The following is a 20250-nucleotide window of genomic DNA, read 5'->3' as shown; positions in this document are numbered from 1 at the left end:
ATAATTGTCAATATGAACGGTCCATATTTGACTGTACACCCTACAGTTGACTACAGAATGGCCAGATCCAAAAATTATTGTTCCTACCCTCGCAAAAACTCCTTGTTCTCTATGCTATTTGAAAAGAATTTTTCAAAAAATTTCCCCTAGATTTCTCCTACTTCTAACATTTCTCTCTCTATCTCTTTTCACTTATTACCCTTACTATTTTTTAAAAAAAATTTCAAAACACAAACCAAACACAGCAAAAATGGACTCCAGCTCTTAAAACATACGGCTAATATGAGTTCCGTGCACTATTGTATTTGTATGATGGTGAAAAAGTACCCGTGGCCCGAAAAATTGAGATAAAAGAGATGGATAGCCCGATTATCCATCTCTTTAGGTAGTGGTTTTCCTGTACCAAGAGTATTTCTGTTTAAACCACATGAATAATTCGATTATCGTGGATTTGTTCTTATTGATGAGCTCCAATTTGGGGTTTGTAGTCCTTTGAGCGAATTTTGAGTAATCAAAATTAACTGAGTTTGTTAAAAAAAAAAAAAGGAGATGGATCTCTTTCCAATGTTGGATTGCACACCAAAATAACCGACAATTAATTCAGGTGACAGATATGAGTGGTAAATATTGAAAAAATGAACATTATTTTCTCCGTCCTAAATGATAGTTTCAGCATGGACTATTCATGAGGACGGAGGGAGTATTATTCATACATACGTACACAAATATTCTACCATGAATGAACTTGATCAGATCATCCACACACAGCTTCCATAAACTCGTCATCGGATTCAATCCCCCTCATCGCCTCCGGCGAGAAGCAAACCTCCAAATCTATGCTACCGCCGCCTTCGTACCCAGGGTACGATGTCACTTTCCCGTCAAACTTATTCGCATATCCACTCCGAATCGCCACCGCTTTTCCCATCCCAAACTCATTCCCGTACATCCCAAACCGTGGCGAGCTCCCCATCATAACGCTAAACGGGTCAAAAAACTGCCCCATGTTGCATTTGAACGGATCCTCCGTCCACCTCCCCACCCACTCCCGCACCTCCGCGTCAGAGTGGCCTGACACCGCCTCATGCACCCGCCACGTTGCCCAGCCAAATCCGTGCTCGAGCAGTTTCCCTGCTGCAGCTTTTGCATTCACTATTTGCATTGAATTCCCGAAATACTCACTCGGCAAGGGCGGGACCATTCGCCCTCTCAGTTATTTGCAGCCATTCTGCAATTGGTTTCTTGGTCACGAGGAAGACCACGAGCACGCGTAGCGCACCTCCAGACGAGCGCTGATACAGCTTGGAACGAAGAAATCCTGGTTGTGTTGCACTCCGAATTGGCTTTCGGTTTGAGTTTTGCAATGGATTTCGACGATAAATGGAAGATTCTCTCTCTCTCTAAGTGGGGGAGCTTCAAATCTGTTGATGAACTGAACGTGGTGAGTGAAAGGGAGGTTGAGAACAGGGCGTGCCCGTTAGGAAACCACCGAGAAAGAATTGGAGGACAAGAAATATCATGACTCTTTTCTTGTACACGAAAGTTGTTGGACAAAATGTCTAAGAAATGCCAATGCGACGTTCCTCCAACCACCACGTGGCTTATCGAACTACCAATGAAAATCCCATCTGTTAACTCCGTGACTTGAATTGACAGCAATGACATTGTATGACCATCGTTATTAACCGCCCTGTTGTGATCGAAGAAGGATTGAAACATGAACGACTAAAGGAGCATAACGGGCGAAAGAATGTCAGAGATGATTAAATCCGCAGTTGCATAGATAAATTTTGCTCTGGGGCTATTGTTGCAATCGATACACAAGGAGTAAGAATGCGGGTTCTCTTATTTCTGGGTTGCGAGTCAACCGGCGAGGGGATAGAAATGAACAAGGGTGAGAGACACAGACTCCTTGAGGTTCTCTAGCAGAGATTGGACAGGGTTTTCTTGGTTAGCTGTAGTGGTGGGCTTGTTGAAGAGAAGGCCCTTTTGGATGTAATGAGTTGAGAGCATGGCTAGGTCCCATGAGGCCAACTGGCCAAGTGGATTGGTGGATGGTTTGACTCGAGTTGAGAGCATGGCTAGGTCCCATGAGGCCAACTGGCCAAGTGGATTGGTTGATGGTTTGGCTCATCTTGTGATGGATATTGTGGTTTGATGAAGCATTATGAGATGGTTTAAACAATTGGAGAGTTCATTGTCCATTGGGGATTTTGTGGAGAATAGAGAGAAGATTGTTTTCAGTGGATCTCTAACTGTTTACCTTGTGCTGTTTGGAGCATTACAATGGCAAAGACTATAAAGATGGAAAGTACCAACACAAGGGGAGGGGAGGAGTTCGGCCAAGCAATAAGAAATTCAAATTGCTTAGACAGGGTTTAGATTTCGAGTTAAATACTCAGGTATGTTTCCCTTATTGTATAGACTGATTAAACGGGCTGAAATCCAGAAAACAGAAATTTCGAGACGGGTCATTTTGCTCACAAACATGAACTAAAAGTCTATTGAACGGAAACAACTTTTCTAACGTCTTTAAGCTACCGACAAACTTTTTAATAGAAACCCACCCTCACTCCTGGTCATGGCTGGGTACGAAGAATTTACAATCCTATTCATCCATGTCTTTGCCTTCTGAGAATTGAGAACGATCTCCTACCTCAGCTAGACAAGCTAATACGTAGTACATGAACAAGTCGTCAGTTCTAACGTAATCCAATCTTATACTAAATCCCATCGAATCTCAAAAGTACGAGAAAATGAAATTTTGTAAGGCTGGCGCTAATGCCACGATAGTTCTTTCTAATGCCACGAAATTTAATTTGGTTTCATAAATGGTGTCGTCGGTGACCCTGTGGTGGACAATAGAAAGTGGTGAGGGAAAGAAAGAGAGATACAAACTTGAGGGTAAAAGAGTCATATAGGCATGATTGTCGTGGCACTAAACAAACCTATCGCGGCGTTAGCAATTACCTTTTGTCATCAGAGATTTGAATGCCCTTTCACAAACCCAGAGGCCGATGTCACAAAACCAACAGCACCACTGACGATTCATTCTATGTACAAAAATATAATTCAACCAAAACAACTACCACTTGCAATGGGAAACCCCATAAATCTGAAAATAGCTCAGTTAAATAGCAAATAAATGCATCTGACATTTGGGATGAGTAGATCCCAGGAATGGTTGGAATGGTTGTGTTTACTACAAAATGAACAATGCTCGGAACACATCTAATTCTAATTTCATTCTCGTTACAAAGTTATCACACCTCAGTTACATATCTCACCCTAAATTTGTCACAATGACATCAAAACACAACATACGAAATTATAAACATAAAATGAGTTTCCCATAGGATTTCCCAGTAACATTAAGATATATTTTTACGTAAATGTTTACTAACTGCTTACTGATATCACGATTCTAGGCATATATGACAAAGACCACCCAGTAGCTATTAGTAACACAAGCCGATTATATGAAGTACAAACACCGGTCAACACAGTAAACCCTAACCAGCGCCAGGTGTCCTCTATACCCTAACCCCTATAATGTATCCTCAAATACCCCTAAATGGGGCGGGGCAGGTAATACGGCACTTCATTGCCATCACTAGTTGATTGATTCATCCAAATGTAAAATGGAAGAAGTCCATCTGAAGAACCAGTTCAGCACCCATAGATTCAATGCCATACAAAACATCATACGCAATTTAAAGTGTACCAAGGGCAATCTCACCACAAAATAGTGTATCTAACAGTGACAGCATCACTCAACACTTACGCATACATCTAGCAAAACTCATTTGTCAACCAGGTCAATTAGAAGCCCCCACAAATGTCATGTCCATTAAAATGGAAACAGATCTGATACCACCAACAAAAAATCCAAACAAAAAACCTACTCATACCACACAGATATCTACAAGAAAATGAATAAAACCAAGGTTTGGCAGAATATCTTCCAGAGAAATCAATTCAAAGCTATCATATTAAGGTTAGCTAAACTGGCAGCAGTTTCCGAATGCGAAATGCGTGCAAAAATCAAATCCGGAAAAAGTAAAAACACTAGCAAAGGCAGGAAAAACACACACCACAAGCAATCTGCAAGCATGCCTATTGAAATCTTCTGAGACATCACCTTAACATAGAATTCCAAATATCCTAGAAATCATCAGAATATTATGTAAGACAAAGGTAGAGAAGGAAATTGTTCAAAACTCTAAAATCCTACACACAAGTTGAATACAAAATCCTAAATGGAAAAAGAAAAGTGCACTCACCAATAAAGAAACTTTGCTTTAAATTGTACCCAAACCACAGTCACTAATCTTAATCAACCTACCACATTTAGGAAACAAGGTTGTCATTGAGGGACAAAGATGCCAGGTGGTCAGCTGGACTGTTGGCCTGCTGCTGAGCAGAGACATTCCTCAGGACATCCATTGCCTCTGCAACTTTTGCTTTCAAGGCCTCTGGCGATTCCAGCAAATGCAAAACCTCAGTCTGGTCCATCTCCAGAAGCATGCCTGTAACCTTGGCTGCATGTTCGTGCTCCAGCTGATCCACGAGTGGATACAGATTCTCACCCAACATCTATACCACCCACCCAGAAAAAAAGAGGAAACAAATGTCAATCACATTCTGAAGTACGGTAAATAATATCTGAGTGCTTAACATTAGGCAAAAGGATGACAGCAGGGGTGAGACCAGAAAGCAGGGGTGAAAAAAAATTAATAGACAAAAATGCAACATCTTTTACATTCTTTGCTTGGTAACCAAATCACCCAGGTACTTATAGTACTTATATGTTGTTATTGTTGTCTTTTCCATTTGGGTCTGTCAGAAACTCACTTTATTCCTCTGTTAATAACACTTTATATGTTCTATATAGGGAGTTGGGAAATTTTTCAACAGAATAGAAATCCCATTATTTCTACATCAACTATATCATTCAATGAAGACAAAATCAATTAGAAACAAATTTCAATAGCAAGGTAAAATTTGCTAAATAGAATACCAAATACTAGGTTGAAACTAAGAATGAGATAAGAATGACTACCATTTGTTGAAATCTTAAGATTAATCTATTTTATTTAAACCTAAGAATGACATAAGCAAGAACATCATGCATTACACACAATTTAAGACCAAGCACCCATCAGCTTCAAGTTCAAGAATGACATGTTTGGATACATATAAATTATGAAGACTAATTGGAAATAGCTTGAAAAAATGTTACAGAAAATGGCATACCGTTCTCTGCTGATCAGGCGGTGCATTTGCAAGGGCAGTAGCCAACGCCGGAACTGGCATAGGCTGTCCAAAAGCAGCATCGCGCGGAAGCATTCCACCCATGTCATATGGAACAGAAAGCATGCCCCCAGCAAGTCCAGGCATGGGAACATCTCCCATATTGCGACCAGGTGGGTAGCGATAGACACGTCCTCTAGGAAGCATCTGAAACAAAGATTGCCCAGAATTAATAATCTTGTCCTAGGTGGAATGACCAATGGTATGAAAGACAAGAATATGGCGTGAACCATTCAAAGGATCAAATTTTCATTTAGGTGGTGTCTCAAAAACCGTAGAACTTGAATCAAATCGGAAACTTGTTGAAATCAACAAGAGGAAACTTGAAACAATAAATAATTAGAAACATGGCTTAAATCAATCTAAGTGCATGCAAGCCAAATTTGTAATAAATGATGCTCAAACATATTTCAGCTTATAGACTGATTCACAGATTCGGAAAAAGGAACAAGCAAATGACATTACGGAGCGAACATGGTTTAGTAAATTAGATTTCAACTCCGTTACTTTGTTGTCTTTCTGTCTTTCATTGCTAAAGCTGGAATTTCGTTATATCATTAGCTATCCGTTTCAGTCGATCAGGAACAAAACATAATGGAAAATTTGAGCCTTGGAGCTGACCTGCTGCTGCATCAACTGCATAGGCTGCTGGGCTTGTTGCATAGGACCTGCTCCCCGTCTGCCACCAGGACGCTGGCCCTGCTGACCCTGCTGAACCATCGGTAAAAAGAAATTCGGCATAGGGGCCCCACCTGGCCTCATTCCAGGAACAAGTTGCTGCTGGTAACCAAATCCAGCCTAAAAAACAAAAAAAAAAACAGAAGTCTAATGAGAGAACATGCAAAGCTGCTGAAACCTTTTAAAAAATATATATATAAAGTATGAATTTTGTCAAGACAACAAACACTAGAGACAAGTTAAAAACCATCACTGAAAGGAAAAGCTCGATGGAGAATAAGACAACCAAAACTTGAAATACGCAACTGGTAGCCTTGGAATTTTTGATCTCATGGTTACCAATAAAATGACGCACCTGATCCATGTAAAATATGTGTTGTACTTGTGCTTAAATAATTTTCACATCTATGTTAATCATGTAAGACCCACTACATTTCGAGCAAATCTATGCTGTAATATATATCCGAATTATTTCATAATCCCAAATGAATAGTGCATTTCTCGCAAGATTGATAGAAGCACTATTTGGAAAAAAAGTATCTCTCTCGTGTTGTAGGACAAGATTCGAGAAATTGTCCTTTTAAGAGTTTGAGAATGTCTTGTAAAATTCTATTGTTTAGTACTTTGTAATTAAGCTTTGAGAAGTCTAATACTTAGGTTCTTTGTATGAAGTCTTAGGAGCCTAAGAGGTCTTTTCTTGTATTAATTATGATGTTGGAAAGTCCAGGAGTCTTGTGTAGGGAAGACTAAAAGTTGGGTCTAGGTTTAGCTATTAGCTAGTATAAATAGGGTTGTCAGCCTAAGGGCAAATCAACTTTTTTTTCAAAACAATATTAATTCAAGAGTTTCCATCTCTTTTCCCAGTGGATTTCAAGGGCTACTCGTGGATTCAAGTAATATCTTGTCTGCTAGAACGACATCTAGGCTTCATGTATTTTCCGTTTGCACGAAGATAGGGATGGCAACAGGGTCATTTGGTCTGGGTCTTGTGGTTATCAACCCAAAGAATTTACTGGTACTCAAACCCTAACCAATGCCAAAACATACAAGATCCTAATGTTTTACCCCAACCCCACCTTACCACGACAATTGTAATTTTATTAACCATAGAGGAAGAGAAAATAGGAAAAGAAAAACGCACGCTAAAAATTCAATAAATCAACCAACCTTAAGTGTTACTCGTAATCATTCAACATAGTCATTAGAACTATTTATAAGGATTATTTTCACAAGGTGTTTTACCCTACACCACATTGGGTATGTGCATATATAGAGGAAGTGTTTGTAGCTTAGTTGCAGGAAACGCCATTAAGGCTGATGTTTCTCAGCAGGACACGCGGTTCTGCGTTTTAGAGGAAGGCACACTAAGGAAACGCGTTCCAATCACAACAAGAACGCGTTCCTAACCTAGACGGGGACTTGCACCCAAATTCGAAACCAAACCAGATCGATCGGAGCAATCCACATAAACAAAAGGTGTTCTCCGGTGATGGCGATTTCCGGTGACGTTGATTTATCAATTTAACCATCTCTCTCTATCTTCACTCAACAATGGCTGTCGGGGTAGCGTAGCCCCTGGTAAGGTGAATCAACCAACCCAAAGGAAGAGCTCATGGCTGGAGTCATTGACAGGGAGTGTGGCCAGAGTCGTGAAGACTGAAGAGGGAGAGCTGGGCCGGTGTATTCCTTCTCTCTCTATTCGTTGTATAACTTTCGTATGTATATCAATATAAATGAAATTCTCTCTGTTTCCTTGTATATCTTTTTTATGTTTATGGACATAAATGAAACAACCAACCCAAAGGAAACAGTTGATGAAATCATTTTAAATAAAAACTGCAGTGATGAATTACCGTGAATGGTATTTTTCAGGCTTAATTAAATTCTTGGGAATATGTGAAAATCTCATAACTGAACAAGAGCTCTACAATGAAGAAAATGATGGAGAGACATGATAGTTTTATATTTAGCAATACAATTTACAAAACCACACGTTCACAAAAAAACAAGGGTAAATGTGTATGGTAAACAAGACATTACAAAAGAGGTGTAAGAAGAAATTATAGCATTCACAGTAGTTTGAGCTTTAACCCATTAAGGTAGTAATAAAGACATCCTGTATGGTCACGGGCGATGAAGCAAAAATAGAAAAGCCATATGGAGCAAACAGAGCAGTGCACTATGACAAGACCAGCAAATCTCAAAAAATCTATAAGAATCAACCTTGCTCTAAGAGACATCAACTAGACCAATTAAAGACATTCAAATCAGATTTAATGTGTAACCAGTAGAAATTTTCCATTAGGTAAAAGCACTTTTTGGAGAAAACCATGAACATGCATAGGCAACAAAGGGACATCCATTTTGAATAGTAAATCAACTAGATCAGTAGGACACGATAAGGAAAACTGTGAACCGAGCATAAAAACAAAGAAAAAGAGATAAACAAATAAAAGTTTGCGAATAGTAAGTACCGGTGGAGGAATTATAGCAGGAGGTGCTTGCCCATAAAATAATTGTTGTCCAAGGCCTGGAGCACCTGGGGGATACATTGGCATACGAGGAGCAAGAGTCGGTGCCATTGCTACCGGACGCATTTGGGAAAACTGTGCCTGCATTAAACTTATATATACATTCAACATGGAAGGCACAAGGCCAAGCACAACAATATAGATGTCTAATTCATGCAAAAAACGTGACAATCTAGACATAGTCCTATATAAAAACTATAAAGTCAGCAGTGACTGATGGAGAGAGAGGATTGTAATGGTCATGGAGGAGGTGGGGATGGGAAAAGAAAACGGACGTTGAACCAAATTTCAACTTTCACTACTCAGCATTAGCACCGCAATTGAAACAGGCCACAGGATTAACCAAGTCCAATGAAGGTACAAGTCTTTGCAACTGTAATCCTGCACCACTTACAATGTATTGCCTCAAATCCTGATCCAAAAATGATGTCTGAAGGAAATAAGAGCTTTTGTCAAGCTCCAATTATTCCAACTGACACCCAATCTCGGCATTGGACTCCCACCAAAAAATCCACCTCCGCCTAGATGCCTACATTTTCGACATCATTTATGTGCTTCTGGAGTTAATGTGATGTTACTTCTAAGTCGGGAACAATGGCCCAAAGACCAATAAAACACAAAAACCTACCATCAGGGGAAATCAACTGCAGTTCCTACTAACAAAGATATATATAATAGGCACAGAAAAAGGTGAAGCCAATAAAAAAAAGTGTCCATTCAAGTAGAATGTTATTGTCACCACAAGTTTCACCCAGATTAGGTGAAGCAAAACAATTCATGAAAAGAACATAGCATGCCATTTAAGTGTAGATTACTACTACGTAACTGTTATAGTCGTCCATGTTGAATCAAGGAAATTTTCTACTGCAGTTACCTGCAACTTTGCTCTTCTCTCTTCCTTCCGTTGGGCAAGAGCAACGTAGAGCGGTTTGCTAACAACTATTTTACCATTCATCTCTGCAAGCTGTAGATTGAAGAGGTAGAATCAACAAGTGCATAGAGAAAAATACTCATTATACACGCAAATATCGACTTACTGCACGAGATGCTTCTTCAGGAGTAGAGAAGGCAACAAATCCTGAACCTCTACTAACTCCACTGGGATCACGCATAACCTACAAATGCACCCAAAATAGTGAAAATGGGAAAAGGGATGCATCTATCATACCAAGAGCTGCAAAAACACCAGAGGAGAGTTTTGTTTTTCTTTCCTTTCCTTTCTTTTTATTGTTCTTCTGTATCAATATAGCTATAAGTCAGCAAGAATTATTCATCATACCTTGCAGGAAGTAATTGTTCCGAATTCCAAGAACAATTCTTTAAGTTTATCATCATCAATGCTGTCATCCAAGTTCTTGACGTACAAATTCAGCCCTTGAAATTTGTCTACTGCTTCCTTAGCAGTCTGCTCGAACTGACTCTTCAGTTCAAGTTCTCTTTCAGATTTCTTTTGGGCTTTCCCAACGTACCACTCCTTCTCATCAACTTTCTTACCATTCAGAGCCTCCACAGCATTAGCAGCATCATCAGCATTTTCAAAGTTGACAAAGCCAAAACACTTGGACTTACCATTTCCATCTCTCATCACTACCACACTAGTTAATGTACCATATTCGCCAAATATTTTCTCCAGATCTTCTTCAGTGGTTGACTCTGCAAGATTTTTAACGTATATATTATTGAATTTTGTTCTGCTTATGGCAGTTTCTCTTTCTTGCTTCCTAAGAAATTGACCCACATAAACTTGCTTGTCATTGATGAGCATGCCATTCAATTTATCGATTGCATTCTGAGCAGATTCATCATTGTCGAATTGTACGAAACCGTAGCCTTTAGACTGGCCAGAAGGATCAGTAGCTATCTTGCAAGACAGAATGTTTCCAAAGGTGGAAAAAGTATCGTGGAGTGCTTTATTGTCAATTGCCTTATCCAAATTCTGCACACAAGTTATAAACAAATAGTTGAATCAATGCATGCATAATAAAACAAAATTAACCCTATTGAAAGTAAAAGTACAAAACGAGAACAGCAACTCATTATACTGTCTACCTTTATAGATATCGGTAACGATTCATTTCTAATGTGAAATTTATTACAGATGGAGGATCTGGATAATTACAACCATCGGCTACATGTGTCTTCATCACAGTAAAGCATGCAAAGGATCCCAAACCAACCAAAGCAAAAGAGAACCGATAGCAATTAAACCTAGACATATAAACTGTCTAGGAATTAGCTCTCGTCTAGCCTCAGTAACTGTTCTCCCTACATCAAGTCAGTGCAAGTGCAATATATACGCATGACCATCATTAAGATAAACATCTACTTCAATCATTATAAGCAATATTTCTCCAACTGGTACACGAAAAACCAAACTACAGCCATTGCAGATGGCTGTTAATCTGTACTCAAGGAGGCAGTAGAAGTACAAAACGTGTGGGCCAGCCAAAAAAGTAGAGGAAAATGACGGTTTATACCTTGATAAATATATTTGCAGCACCACTCTTGCGAACACTCGGGTCACGATGCGAATACATAACCCTGATAGTTTTGCCATTAAGCAGACTGAAGTTCAGTTCTTCCATTGCCCTTGCCGCTGTGATAACATTTAACCAACAACGTCAATATATTGAAACAGATATGTTAATGTGCCCACAAGCACAGGTGTGAGAGAGCAGATCCTTTAGAAAGAAAAGAAACAAGCTACTGGTAACTAATGGAATCTGGAACCCGGGCAGCCAATATAAAGTTCACCTACCTGAACCTAATATCAGAACTGGAAATATGAATCTACTATGTCTATATGTAATATTGCCGTACATTGTTCGGTATCTGAACATGGAAATCCAAAGCGACTTTTCTTTCCAACTCTATATCTCAATGGTCATGTAATGGTTCGTTCTTGCAAACTAGGATGGATTTAGTAGATACTTTTAATCAGAATCGTGAGTTCTTTTATTATTTCAAATATATATCAAATCCATTGTGTTTTGACCCTTCAATTGCATTAATTTATGTCTTTGCATAGCACTTATGGGGGGAAATAATCTTAATCTTCACATTATCAAAATTTAGTTATGACATTTATCTTTTTAACTAACTCTTTTACTGATACAGCAATGTCAAAGTCTTCAATTTCTTGAACAAACTGCACAAATAGTTTATATTACATACTCGATAGCATTGCTTTAGCCATATGTATGGAATAGGATTATCAAAATTTAGTTCTCACATTTATCTTTTTAACCAACTCTTTTACTGATACAGCAATGTCGAAGTCTTCAATTTCTTGAACAAACTGCACAAATAGTTTATATTACATACTCGATAGCATTGCTTTAGCCATACATTTGGAATAGGTTTAAATTGTTTTGGTCATGCATTCAGGCTTTCTGCGCTGCTCACTACTGCTCAAAACTATTTATATTCACTTAGTCAGAGACCAAGGCATAAGCAGCTAGTAAAGGGCATGCAAATGACAAAAACGTAAAATACAGACAACCACCACTGCCGAAAGCAAGAAAATAAATGGCATGCACATAATTGTGAAACTAGGGGAGCTAAGTTAACTCAAATCCATATGGTAAATCATTAAGGCAAAGATAAAACTAAATACCTGATAAAATAATACAATATACCATGGTTCCAAGATTCAACTCATATTCCATGACTTCCCTTTAATCGCATACAAGTTACACAAAAACATGCCAACAGCTTTTTCAAAATAATGCTTAGAATTGGCTCCAAAATTACATTTGAAGACTGCGGCTGCCAACAACAGACACTTGACACATTAATCATACTTTAGCCAAGCAAATGTGACCACAATTGCCTTTCATAGTTCAAAGACAAAAACAATGTACGGTTTTGCAGTTGAAGTTGCCAACCAACAGACTGAATCTGCTATTACCAATAAGAGCATCTCCAAACGCTCATTAGAAAGGCCTATAGGAGAAACAACTAGCCGCATTTAATTTTCGCAAGACCAACAAGATTTGCAAAAGGCTAAGCACATTAGCCTCTTCCTAATATAGCTGACATTTAGATTGACTTTAGAGGTGATAGTTTAAAGTTTAAACAGACCTAGGTTTCTTGGATATCACGGAACACATTGCCCTCGACAAAGCTCAATGGAGAAAAAGCACTGAAGTAGGCGACCTCAATTGATTGGGACTTGAGCTCCGTTTGGTTTGGTTCAATGAAAAGTAACTCATCATAGGCCACCTCATTAGCTTTATACTGAGAATTAATTTTTGTGTATCCGGGCTCGGGGAGATGCCAAGTAGTGTTGGAGCACAAACACAACAAAGTGACAAAAGCAAAGATTGTTCTATTTTCGGGTACTTTTCTCTAAGAGGCTACATTACCAATATTAATAAGCCATTGATTCACTACCAATTCCACTAATGTGCCCCCAATGATACTATTCAATTCATCATAATTTCTTCTTTTTTTCCTTTTTTGGTTTGGGGTGTTCGGGCCAGCTGACCCGCTCCTCCGCTAATCCCCTCCCCGGTCCGGTCAAAGGCAAGCCATCCACGCCGAAACTGGGGAATTCACAAGAAATTTCTGTCTGCCAGGACAGGGGAATTCACAAGAAATTTCTTTCTTGCGGCAAAATCTAGAATTAATCCAATTTACCAAATAAGGAAACATAAATGCAGTAAAATTTGGTTCACATCAGTCACCATCACAACGACATTATTCCATAACGCCCAATCAAATCACTACAACTAGAAAACAATAGTTCCACAGCACATACCATCCTGAGGGTTGCTGTAGTTGACATATCCATACCCCAGAGATCGACGGGTGCTCAAGTCCCTACAAACCCTAACCGACACGACCTGGCCCACCTGGTTGAAATAATCATACAACTGCGAATCGGTCACGTTGGAGTCCAAGTCCCCGACGTAAAGCGACGTCGCCACGAACTGGTTCGCAACGCCGCCCGCGGCCGCCGCCGCCGCGCCGCTCGGCCCCGCCACGTGAGTCTGATGCTGAACCTGAATCTGCGCCATCACGAGGAAGAAAAAAAAAAACCTCTCTTTTTTCTTTTTCTCCTTTTTTTTCACCTTTTTTTTTTTCAGGTTTCTTTCCCTCTCCTCTAGGTAATGTAATGAAACCCTAAACCTAGAGAGTGAAACAAAGAGAAGGGGGGGACAAAAATCAGAAACACGACTAATACTCGGTGATTTTATTTTTTTCGGCGATTTTTTGGGTTTGGTTTTTGGGGGATAGGAGAGGAGAGGGAAGGGTAGAACGGGGATAAACGTCGGAGATCCGAGCGCCGACGAGGAGAGAGAGAGAGAGAGAGAGAGAGAGAGAGAGAGGGATGTATATGGAGGGCAGGCCGAACTGCTCCGCACCGTCTGTGATGGGACGGCGTGGTATATATACTCTGGAGTCTGGAGTCTAGGAAGCCCTAATTTGCTACGTGGATGAATCTGAGACGTTGGATGGCTTCGCGCGCGAAGTCTGGTCGTTTATTTTTGGCGTGGGATCGTGGGAATGATCTGATGCGTCGCAGTGAGAACGAAGGCATCTTTTGACAAGGATTCTGTGGTGACGTGCGAGCAATCTATTGCGTGATCGGTCGGGATTCTAAACGGCGTGTGTTTACTGTTTTGACGGTTGAACTCTGAAACTTGAAACCGTTTCTTAGCACGTGTGAGTTGGGAGATTCTGTATTTCTATATGCACGAAAACAATAATTCTAGCACCACACCTAAATACACACTCATACTCACAATAGGATGGGTCCCATACAAATTGAGTGTGTCGTGTGTACGGGGCTTCATTCCTATTGTGAGTGTAGGTGTGATGGTAGAATGATTGATGCACAAAAATGCTAGTGGTACCGACGCGGGGTGTACGTATAATGTATCGATGACATATGGGGCTCACTTTTGAGTCTCACGCGATTAATACAAACCGTTCATTAATTATTTTAAATAATTTTTCAAGTAATCTTGCAAAAAATCAGCTCGTTTGAATATATTTTAGGTAGTTGATTTAATTTCTATGTTTCGATTCAAATTTCAAGATCATAAACTCTGAATGAAAAGTTAAAAGATTGGATCAACCATTTATATATATTCAATTGAGCTGATTTTTGAAAGCCTACTCAAGTTGTTTCACTAATACTTTTATATCTTTTAGAAAAAGTGCACGTTTTGTCCTTATTCATTTTTTTTTGTGTTTGTTAATTTTGCGCCAAACTTTTATGAATTGTTGATTCGTACTAGACAAATCGGAAAAGTAAAAAAAGAATTTACTATTACCCAAATATTTTTAGAAATAACCTCTTTTAAGCAAAAATAAAAAATAAATTGACTCTTTTTTGGGCTTGAAAAAATAACTCCCTCCGTACCAATTCTTTTGTAATTTTTTGGAGTTTGTGCAATTTTTTAATTGATTATATCTTGCAATCTATAATATTTTCAGATGATTTTGAAAACTTTGTTTAAAATAGCTCATTGACAATATCCATATTGCGTATGAAAAATATTACCAATTGCTGTATAATTTATAGTCAATTTTATATCCGATTAGGATAGAACGATAGACAAAAGAATGAGAACGGAAGGAGTAACTGGGTGTTAGTGAGCCGGAATAACTATGGTACACTTGCAGCATTCATATTAGCATTCAAACCTGATAGAACGATGGACAAAAGAACGAGAACGGAAGGAGTAACTAGGTGTTAGTGAGCCGAAATAACTATGGTACACTTGCAGCATTCATATCAGCATTCATATTTGTTTCTTGACTGGCTTCCAACAATACATTGCCAGAAACTGTCTCTCTCTTTTTTTGATCTTCGAAACATTAAATTGTCTATTCTAGCCCATCCCAATCAAATATACCAGTTGGGCTCGGCTTAAAGAGCCCATATGGAACATTAAACGACTACGGAGTACTTTGCCTGGTTTAGCTCCAAGTAGTAAGGCCCATTTTCGCTTAATAAGTCAAATGACTTTTTTTTTATTCAATTTTTTTATTTTGTATTTGTTAGTTTTTTTTATTTTTTATGAATTATTGTTTCGTCATGAAGAGAAGAATCAAACGAGTAAAAAATTACGACTGTAACCCAAATTTTTTTGAATAAAGACAAAATAAGCCAATTTTTTTCGTCTCTATTTAAAAAAATTTGGGTTCCCATCATAATTTTTTACTTTTTAGATTCTTCTCAATATGACAAAGCAATAATCCACAAAGAATCGACGAAAAACTAACAAATGTGAAAGGCCGAGTACTAGACCAAGGTCGTACGTAAGCCACGTAAAGTGCATGAGTAGGATCAAAGGTACGTACGATCTTTTTTAAAAATCTCGAAGTACTAAATTCTTCAGAGCAATGATTGATTGAAAACGAGAGCTAGAGCGAAGATTGAGAGTAGAAGCGAAGAGTCTTATTGGAGGATTATTCATGTGACCTAGGTCCAAAACTCTATTTTTTTGTACTCACACTTTTAACCTAATTCCAAAGTTGATTTGTTTCAATAGTTAAAATTCTTTCCACCACAGCTCATTATGGGTCTCATCAAGCATTTTTTGTTATAATCTAAATCGTTCATCTTGTAGAGCCAACATAATAGTATATGCACGCAAAAAAATGAGCTTGGTTGGACATCAATAGGTATATTAAAATTTGAATTTCGGTTTAAGAAATGGACTGCCATCAACAATTTAATTTCAAAATCTATGATCTTCCATTCTGTAAATCAAAATTCAAGTTTTGATATACCTATCGATATCCAATCAAGCTAATTTTTTTTCCATAGATATACTACTCTATGTGTTTTACAAGATGAACGGTTCAGATTGTAACAAAAAAAGTCTTGTAGGGCCCACATGCGGTGGTGGAAGCCCATGGTTTCCACCTATGGCGGATAGAATTTAGACTCTTGTTTCAATTATTCCTTAAAAGTTACATTTGTTGCACACTTGCCCCTTGTTGAATTTCGGGTTCCATAATTCATTGAAAATGCTCTTTATGTTACTTCGTGAAGGTATAAACAAGGCTCAAGAAAATGTCGCTAAGTGGTTGGTCACTTAGAATTGGTTCGACGATCAAGTACTTGAGTTTCTCGCTCAAGACTTTGGGTTCAAATCTCAATAGTTGTTTGGTGGAGTTAAACATACTTTTTACCGCCGGTAGCACACGATCAAATTTTAGCTTCGATTGTCACCAATTTAGATGCAACCGGGTTCTCTACAGATGGCTAATGTAGTATTGAGAGCAAAACTAGCTAGTTATAATTAAATATGCGCACTCCATTTGCAAGTACTATATATATATATATATATATATACACACACAATTGTTGTTGCATGAAGGAGAGGGAGTGATTATTGTTCAGTGCTCTAAGAGCATCGTCACTTGGCTTTTAATTACCGTTACACGTTCACAAGGAGTCCACATATATAGTCATGAGCTCCGCGTATATGTGTGCATGGTAGAGACCCTTGAAACACCATGTTCACGAGCTCCGAGTATGTAGAGGTCCTTGAAACACCACGTAGCGGTGCTTCACAAGAACTCAATAAATTTTCCAAGGAGTGGGAATATGCTTGGACTTCAGTGTCCTTATATATACAGCTTTCACCACTTTTAACCAAAAAGCTTTGGTTTCAAGTCCAAACAAGCAGTGTCACTGTAGTCAAAAGGCCAAGATCTCACCCCACCATCCACCAGAAAATCAAATAAAGATCCAAGTACGTACTACAACACCATTTTCCAAGAGAAACAACAAAGCACTTTGGTTTCCATGCCAAGAATAATACAAGAAGGGATATATCAGGCAGAGGGGTACACAAAGATAAATATAGTACAACTTTCCTTTTTCTTTTCTTTTCTTTTCTCTTTCCCCAAACAAAGAAAAGAAAAGAAAAAGAGCACAGAAAACCAGAGAGTGATCGAGATGAGAATTTTTCCAACCCCCCTTTCATCTGCCTTCTGGGTGCAATGGGAAAAGCTCTAGAGTCTTGTCTCCTTCCTCTTTACAGTGTCTCTTGTCCTCTTCCAAGCATTCAGGCATCCAAGTCCTGCACTTTCTCTTTTTTGGACTGTCCTCTTCTCTCTCCTCATGTCCCTAGAAAAATTTCCACTACCATGTAAGAATAATATTGATAAAAAAAAAAAAGGTTATCAAAAATCTCATATCGTTGGGGTGGGCCCTACAATTTCGGAGGTGCTGGAGCAGGTGAGAGTTTCTTGTGGTGTTTTGGAGCCAATTACATTTTAAAGTCTGGATCGTCGATTCTGAATTTATGAATTATAATTAGAATATGTAACGGTGTTTATGTAAGAATTTCGTATGTGAAAGAGTAATGAGAATCCAAAAAAATAGCACCTCCAGATGGACTGGGGCCAGCCTTCCACTGATCTATTATGCATTTTTTTTGAATTCTGCATTATCCAATTCATTTTTTATAATGCATTTTGATAGAACATATTCACAAATCCGCGACCAAACAATCAAAATGAGAGAATAAAAAGTAAAAAATGCAGTAATGAGGTGGCCAAACGCTTCTTTAATCTAGTTTGGAAGTTATCTTTGTAAATGGAGTTTTGAGAAATCTCTTCTCTAAGATATGAGATACTCCATGCCTCCCATTATTTAAATGATTTTCTTTAACATGATTTTCTTTAATATCATTTTCCCTATAAAAAAATAAGTGGAACATCTAAGAGAAACGTACACAAGTATAGTAAAAAAAAAATCATATCCGCAAGATGAGAACTTAAATAGATTATATTTCAAAAATATATATTTCAAAAAAATTCAAACATTTTTTAAAAAATTTGAAGAACTCGTTGAAATCTCAAAAAAATTTAACCAAGATGCATTTTATAAGTTTTCGTTTTGCAGAGCAGACAATTTTTTGGAACAGAGGGAGCAACTGAATTCTGTGGACACAGAAGTACTGGTGATTTAGAAACGAGCCGTACCCTAATTGTGTCCGCGGTTATAGTGGCAATGGTGGCGGTGTAAGTCCTCGGACAATGGCCGAGGCCAAGACTATTGCGCTTCTGCTTCTGCCTCTCGCGTGCCTTGTGGTTTTGAAACCAGTAAAACACGTTCTTGCCTTCAATCTTCCCGTACTTTTCGAGCTGAGCGGTGATTTGTTCTATCTGTTGTGCATTTGGAGTGCGCATTCCACCTCTATAAAGCATCTCCAGTAGCCCTATCTGCTCTTGCGTCGGGTTCCACCTCGTCCCTCCCGGAAGCGTCTCTACCTGCACAAAATTATCACTGAGCTACTAAGGAACAACGATAGCTTACGTTGACTCTTAAGTAAACGACCAGGCAAACTACCAGCGACCCAAAGATTTTTTTTGCTGGTGATAAGAGTGGAAACTAGAAATTAATTGCGAATTTAGCGTCCAAGCACCTTTCTTACTGCCATGCTCCCACTCGATCAACAGGTTAACTATGTAAAGATTATTGTGTGAAACCTAGTTTACTTCATTATATACAAGTTACACTAATGAGTGGTCTGGTTGGATAATCTAGTGGATCACCTGAGTTGTTTCTGGCTTATGGTCTGATTTTCTGGGACCGCTTTCGGGTCTAATGTAGCTCTTGAGATCAAAAGCAGCAGTACTGGCGGCAGCCGCAGTGGCGGTGTGTGGGAGCTTGGGAGCGAGAGGGCGTAAGCGGTTGCAGCAACCGAGTGTGAGGGAGCTGAGGGGTTCGTGCTCCCATAGCAGCCCACGTGCGAACTGATTGTGCACCTTCATGCTTGACGATCCCATGTGTGTGTTTATGATCTGATAAAATGATAGAAATGCAATTTATATATAGAAGTCGTTTGGAAGGGGGAGGAAAAAATGAGAAAGGAAGAAAGAAAAATGGTGGGACTCTAGTGGGAATTGAGTTGGTTACCAAAAGAACCAAGACCAAATGATGAGGTGAGGTTGACTTGATGATTTTCCATATTCAAAAGAAGAAAAAAGGAGGGGTAGAATTACACTGTAGTTTTGCACTTTCACGAAATATCACTTGGCACCCTTAGTTCTAATAGTGTACAGTGTAGTCAACCTCGCATAGATATGTTATTGGCTCAAGAGATATATACATATATATATATATATATATTGTAGCCATTTATTGCATTTTGCGTTCCATTAAAGAGATTGAAAGAGATTTCTGATGTGGCTCCACAGAAAGAGGTCAGGAGGCCTTTGATTAATTAAACAATCGAAGAGAGAATAGGCATGTCAATACATGATACATCATTGTTTGCATCATCCATGTAGCTTTTTAAGTATATGTACCTTATCTTTATTCTTGCCATGGTTAATTAGCAAACTTCCAACGTCTAAGTCATTGATCGAAGCAGGGTACTGATGAAGAGATTTTGGGCACCGAAGTAGTCCAACCAAAACCTCTTCAATTACTAAGTGAATCCGTATGTTAGGTGGAAGGTGTAGAAAGTACTCAAGCAATAGTTTTATTAGGAAGGGAAGAGTTTCTTAACCAATGAATATTGAAGGAGTGCTTAACTATACATTAGAATTATGTGTCTCTTATATTTATGGATATTGTTAAGGTTGGTACTTGGTGTGGCCAATAGCTTTAGCAGCTTCCCACATTCCCTCAGGAGTGATATATATTCCGACTAGCATTGGGACTCTGTTAGATATATCCCTTGAGACTCTACGGCAAATTCGGCAATCTACGATGAGTTCTTCCACACATGTAGGAGCTTCTTAAGTG

The 20250-nt window shown here is 38.8% G+C and overlaps 2 protein-coding genes and 1 pseudogene across 2 annotated transcripts; all 3 read right to left on the bottom strand.

Annotated features, from left to right (window-relative positions):
• Nucleotides 1–697: 697 nt before the first annotated feature.
• Nucleotides 698–2749, bottom strand: LOC131333412 (uncharacterized acetyltransferase At3g50280-like; annotated as a pseudogene).
• Nucleotides 2750–4117: 1368 nt separating this feature from the next.
• Nucleotides 4118–14107, bottom strand: LOC131332060 (polyadenylate-binding protein 8-like). Its single transcript, XM_058366102.1, has 9 exons — nucleotides 13285–14107; nucleotides 11000–11118; nucleotides 9802–10458; nucleotides 9560–9637; nucleotides 9397–9486; nucleotides 8466–8603; nucleotides 5935–6111; nucleotides 5257–5460; nucleotides 4118–4596 (listed from the first exon to the last, which is right to left on the bottom strand). The coding sequence occupies exons 1-9, from the start codon at nucleotides 13541–13543 to the stop codon at nucleotides 4351–4353; spliced, it is 1968 nt and encodes a 655-aa protein (XP_058222085.1). The 5' UTR covers nucleotides 13544–14107; the 3' UTR covers nucleotides 4118–4350.
• A 3153-nt stretch (nucleotides 14108–17260) lies between these two features.
• On the bottom strand, nucleotides 17261–19432 carry LOC131333077 (WUSCHEL-related homeobox 4-like). The gene is made up of 3 exons (XM_058367410.1): nucleotides 19053–19432; nucleotides 18480–18767; nucleotides 17261–17619 (listed from the first exon to the last, which is right to left on the bottom strand). Exons 1-3 carry the CDS (start codon nucleotides 19284–19286, stop codon nucleotides 17473–17475), a joined length of 669 nt encoding a protein of 222 aa, XP_058223393.1. The 5' UTR covers nucleotides 19287–19432; the 3' UTR covers nucleotides 17261–17472.
• Between the last annotated feature and the right edge of the window lie 818 nt (nucleotides 19433–20250).

This window comes from Rhododendron vialii, chromosome 7a (genome assembly GCF_030253575.1).
Source record: "Rhododendron vialii isolate Sample 1 chromosome 7a, ASM3025357v1".
Classification (NCBI taxonomy): Eukaryota; Viridiplantae; Streptophyta; class Magnoliopsida; order Ericales; family Ericaceae; genus Rhododendron; species Rhododendron vialii.
Note: the sequence above shows the minus strand (reverse complement) of the source record. Positions and strands in the feature narration are given on the sequence as shown.

Excerpts from the sequence above, each read along its gene's own strand:
- LOC131332060 (XM_058366102.1), bottom strand. The coding sequence starts at position 13,543 with ATGGCGCAGATTCAGGTTCAGCATCAGACTCACGTGGCGGGGCCGAGC. Across the intron at positions 11,119-13,284 it reads CTACAGCAACCCTCAGGATG|CGGCAAGGGCAATGGAAGAA; the intron begins GTATGTGCTGTG and ends ATGTTATCACAG. Across the intron at positions 6,112-8,465 it reads CTGCTATAATTCCTCCACCG|GCTGGATTTGGTTACCAGCA; the intron begins GTACTTACTATT and ends TTTGTTTTTTAG.
- LOC131333077 (XM_058367410.1), bottom strand. The coding sequence starts at position 19,286 with ATGGGATCGTCAAGCATGAAGGTGCACAATCAGTTCGCACGTGGGCTG. Across the intron at positions 18,768-19,052 it reads ATAAGCCAGAAACAACTCAG|GTAGAGACGCTTCCGGGAGG; the intron begins GTGATCCACTAG and ends AATTTTGTGCAG. Across the intron at positions 17,620-18,479 it reads TAACCGCGGACACAATTAGG|GGACATGAGGAGAGAGAAGA; the intron begins GTACGGCTCGTT and ends AAATTTTTCTAG.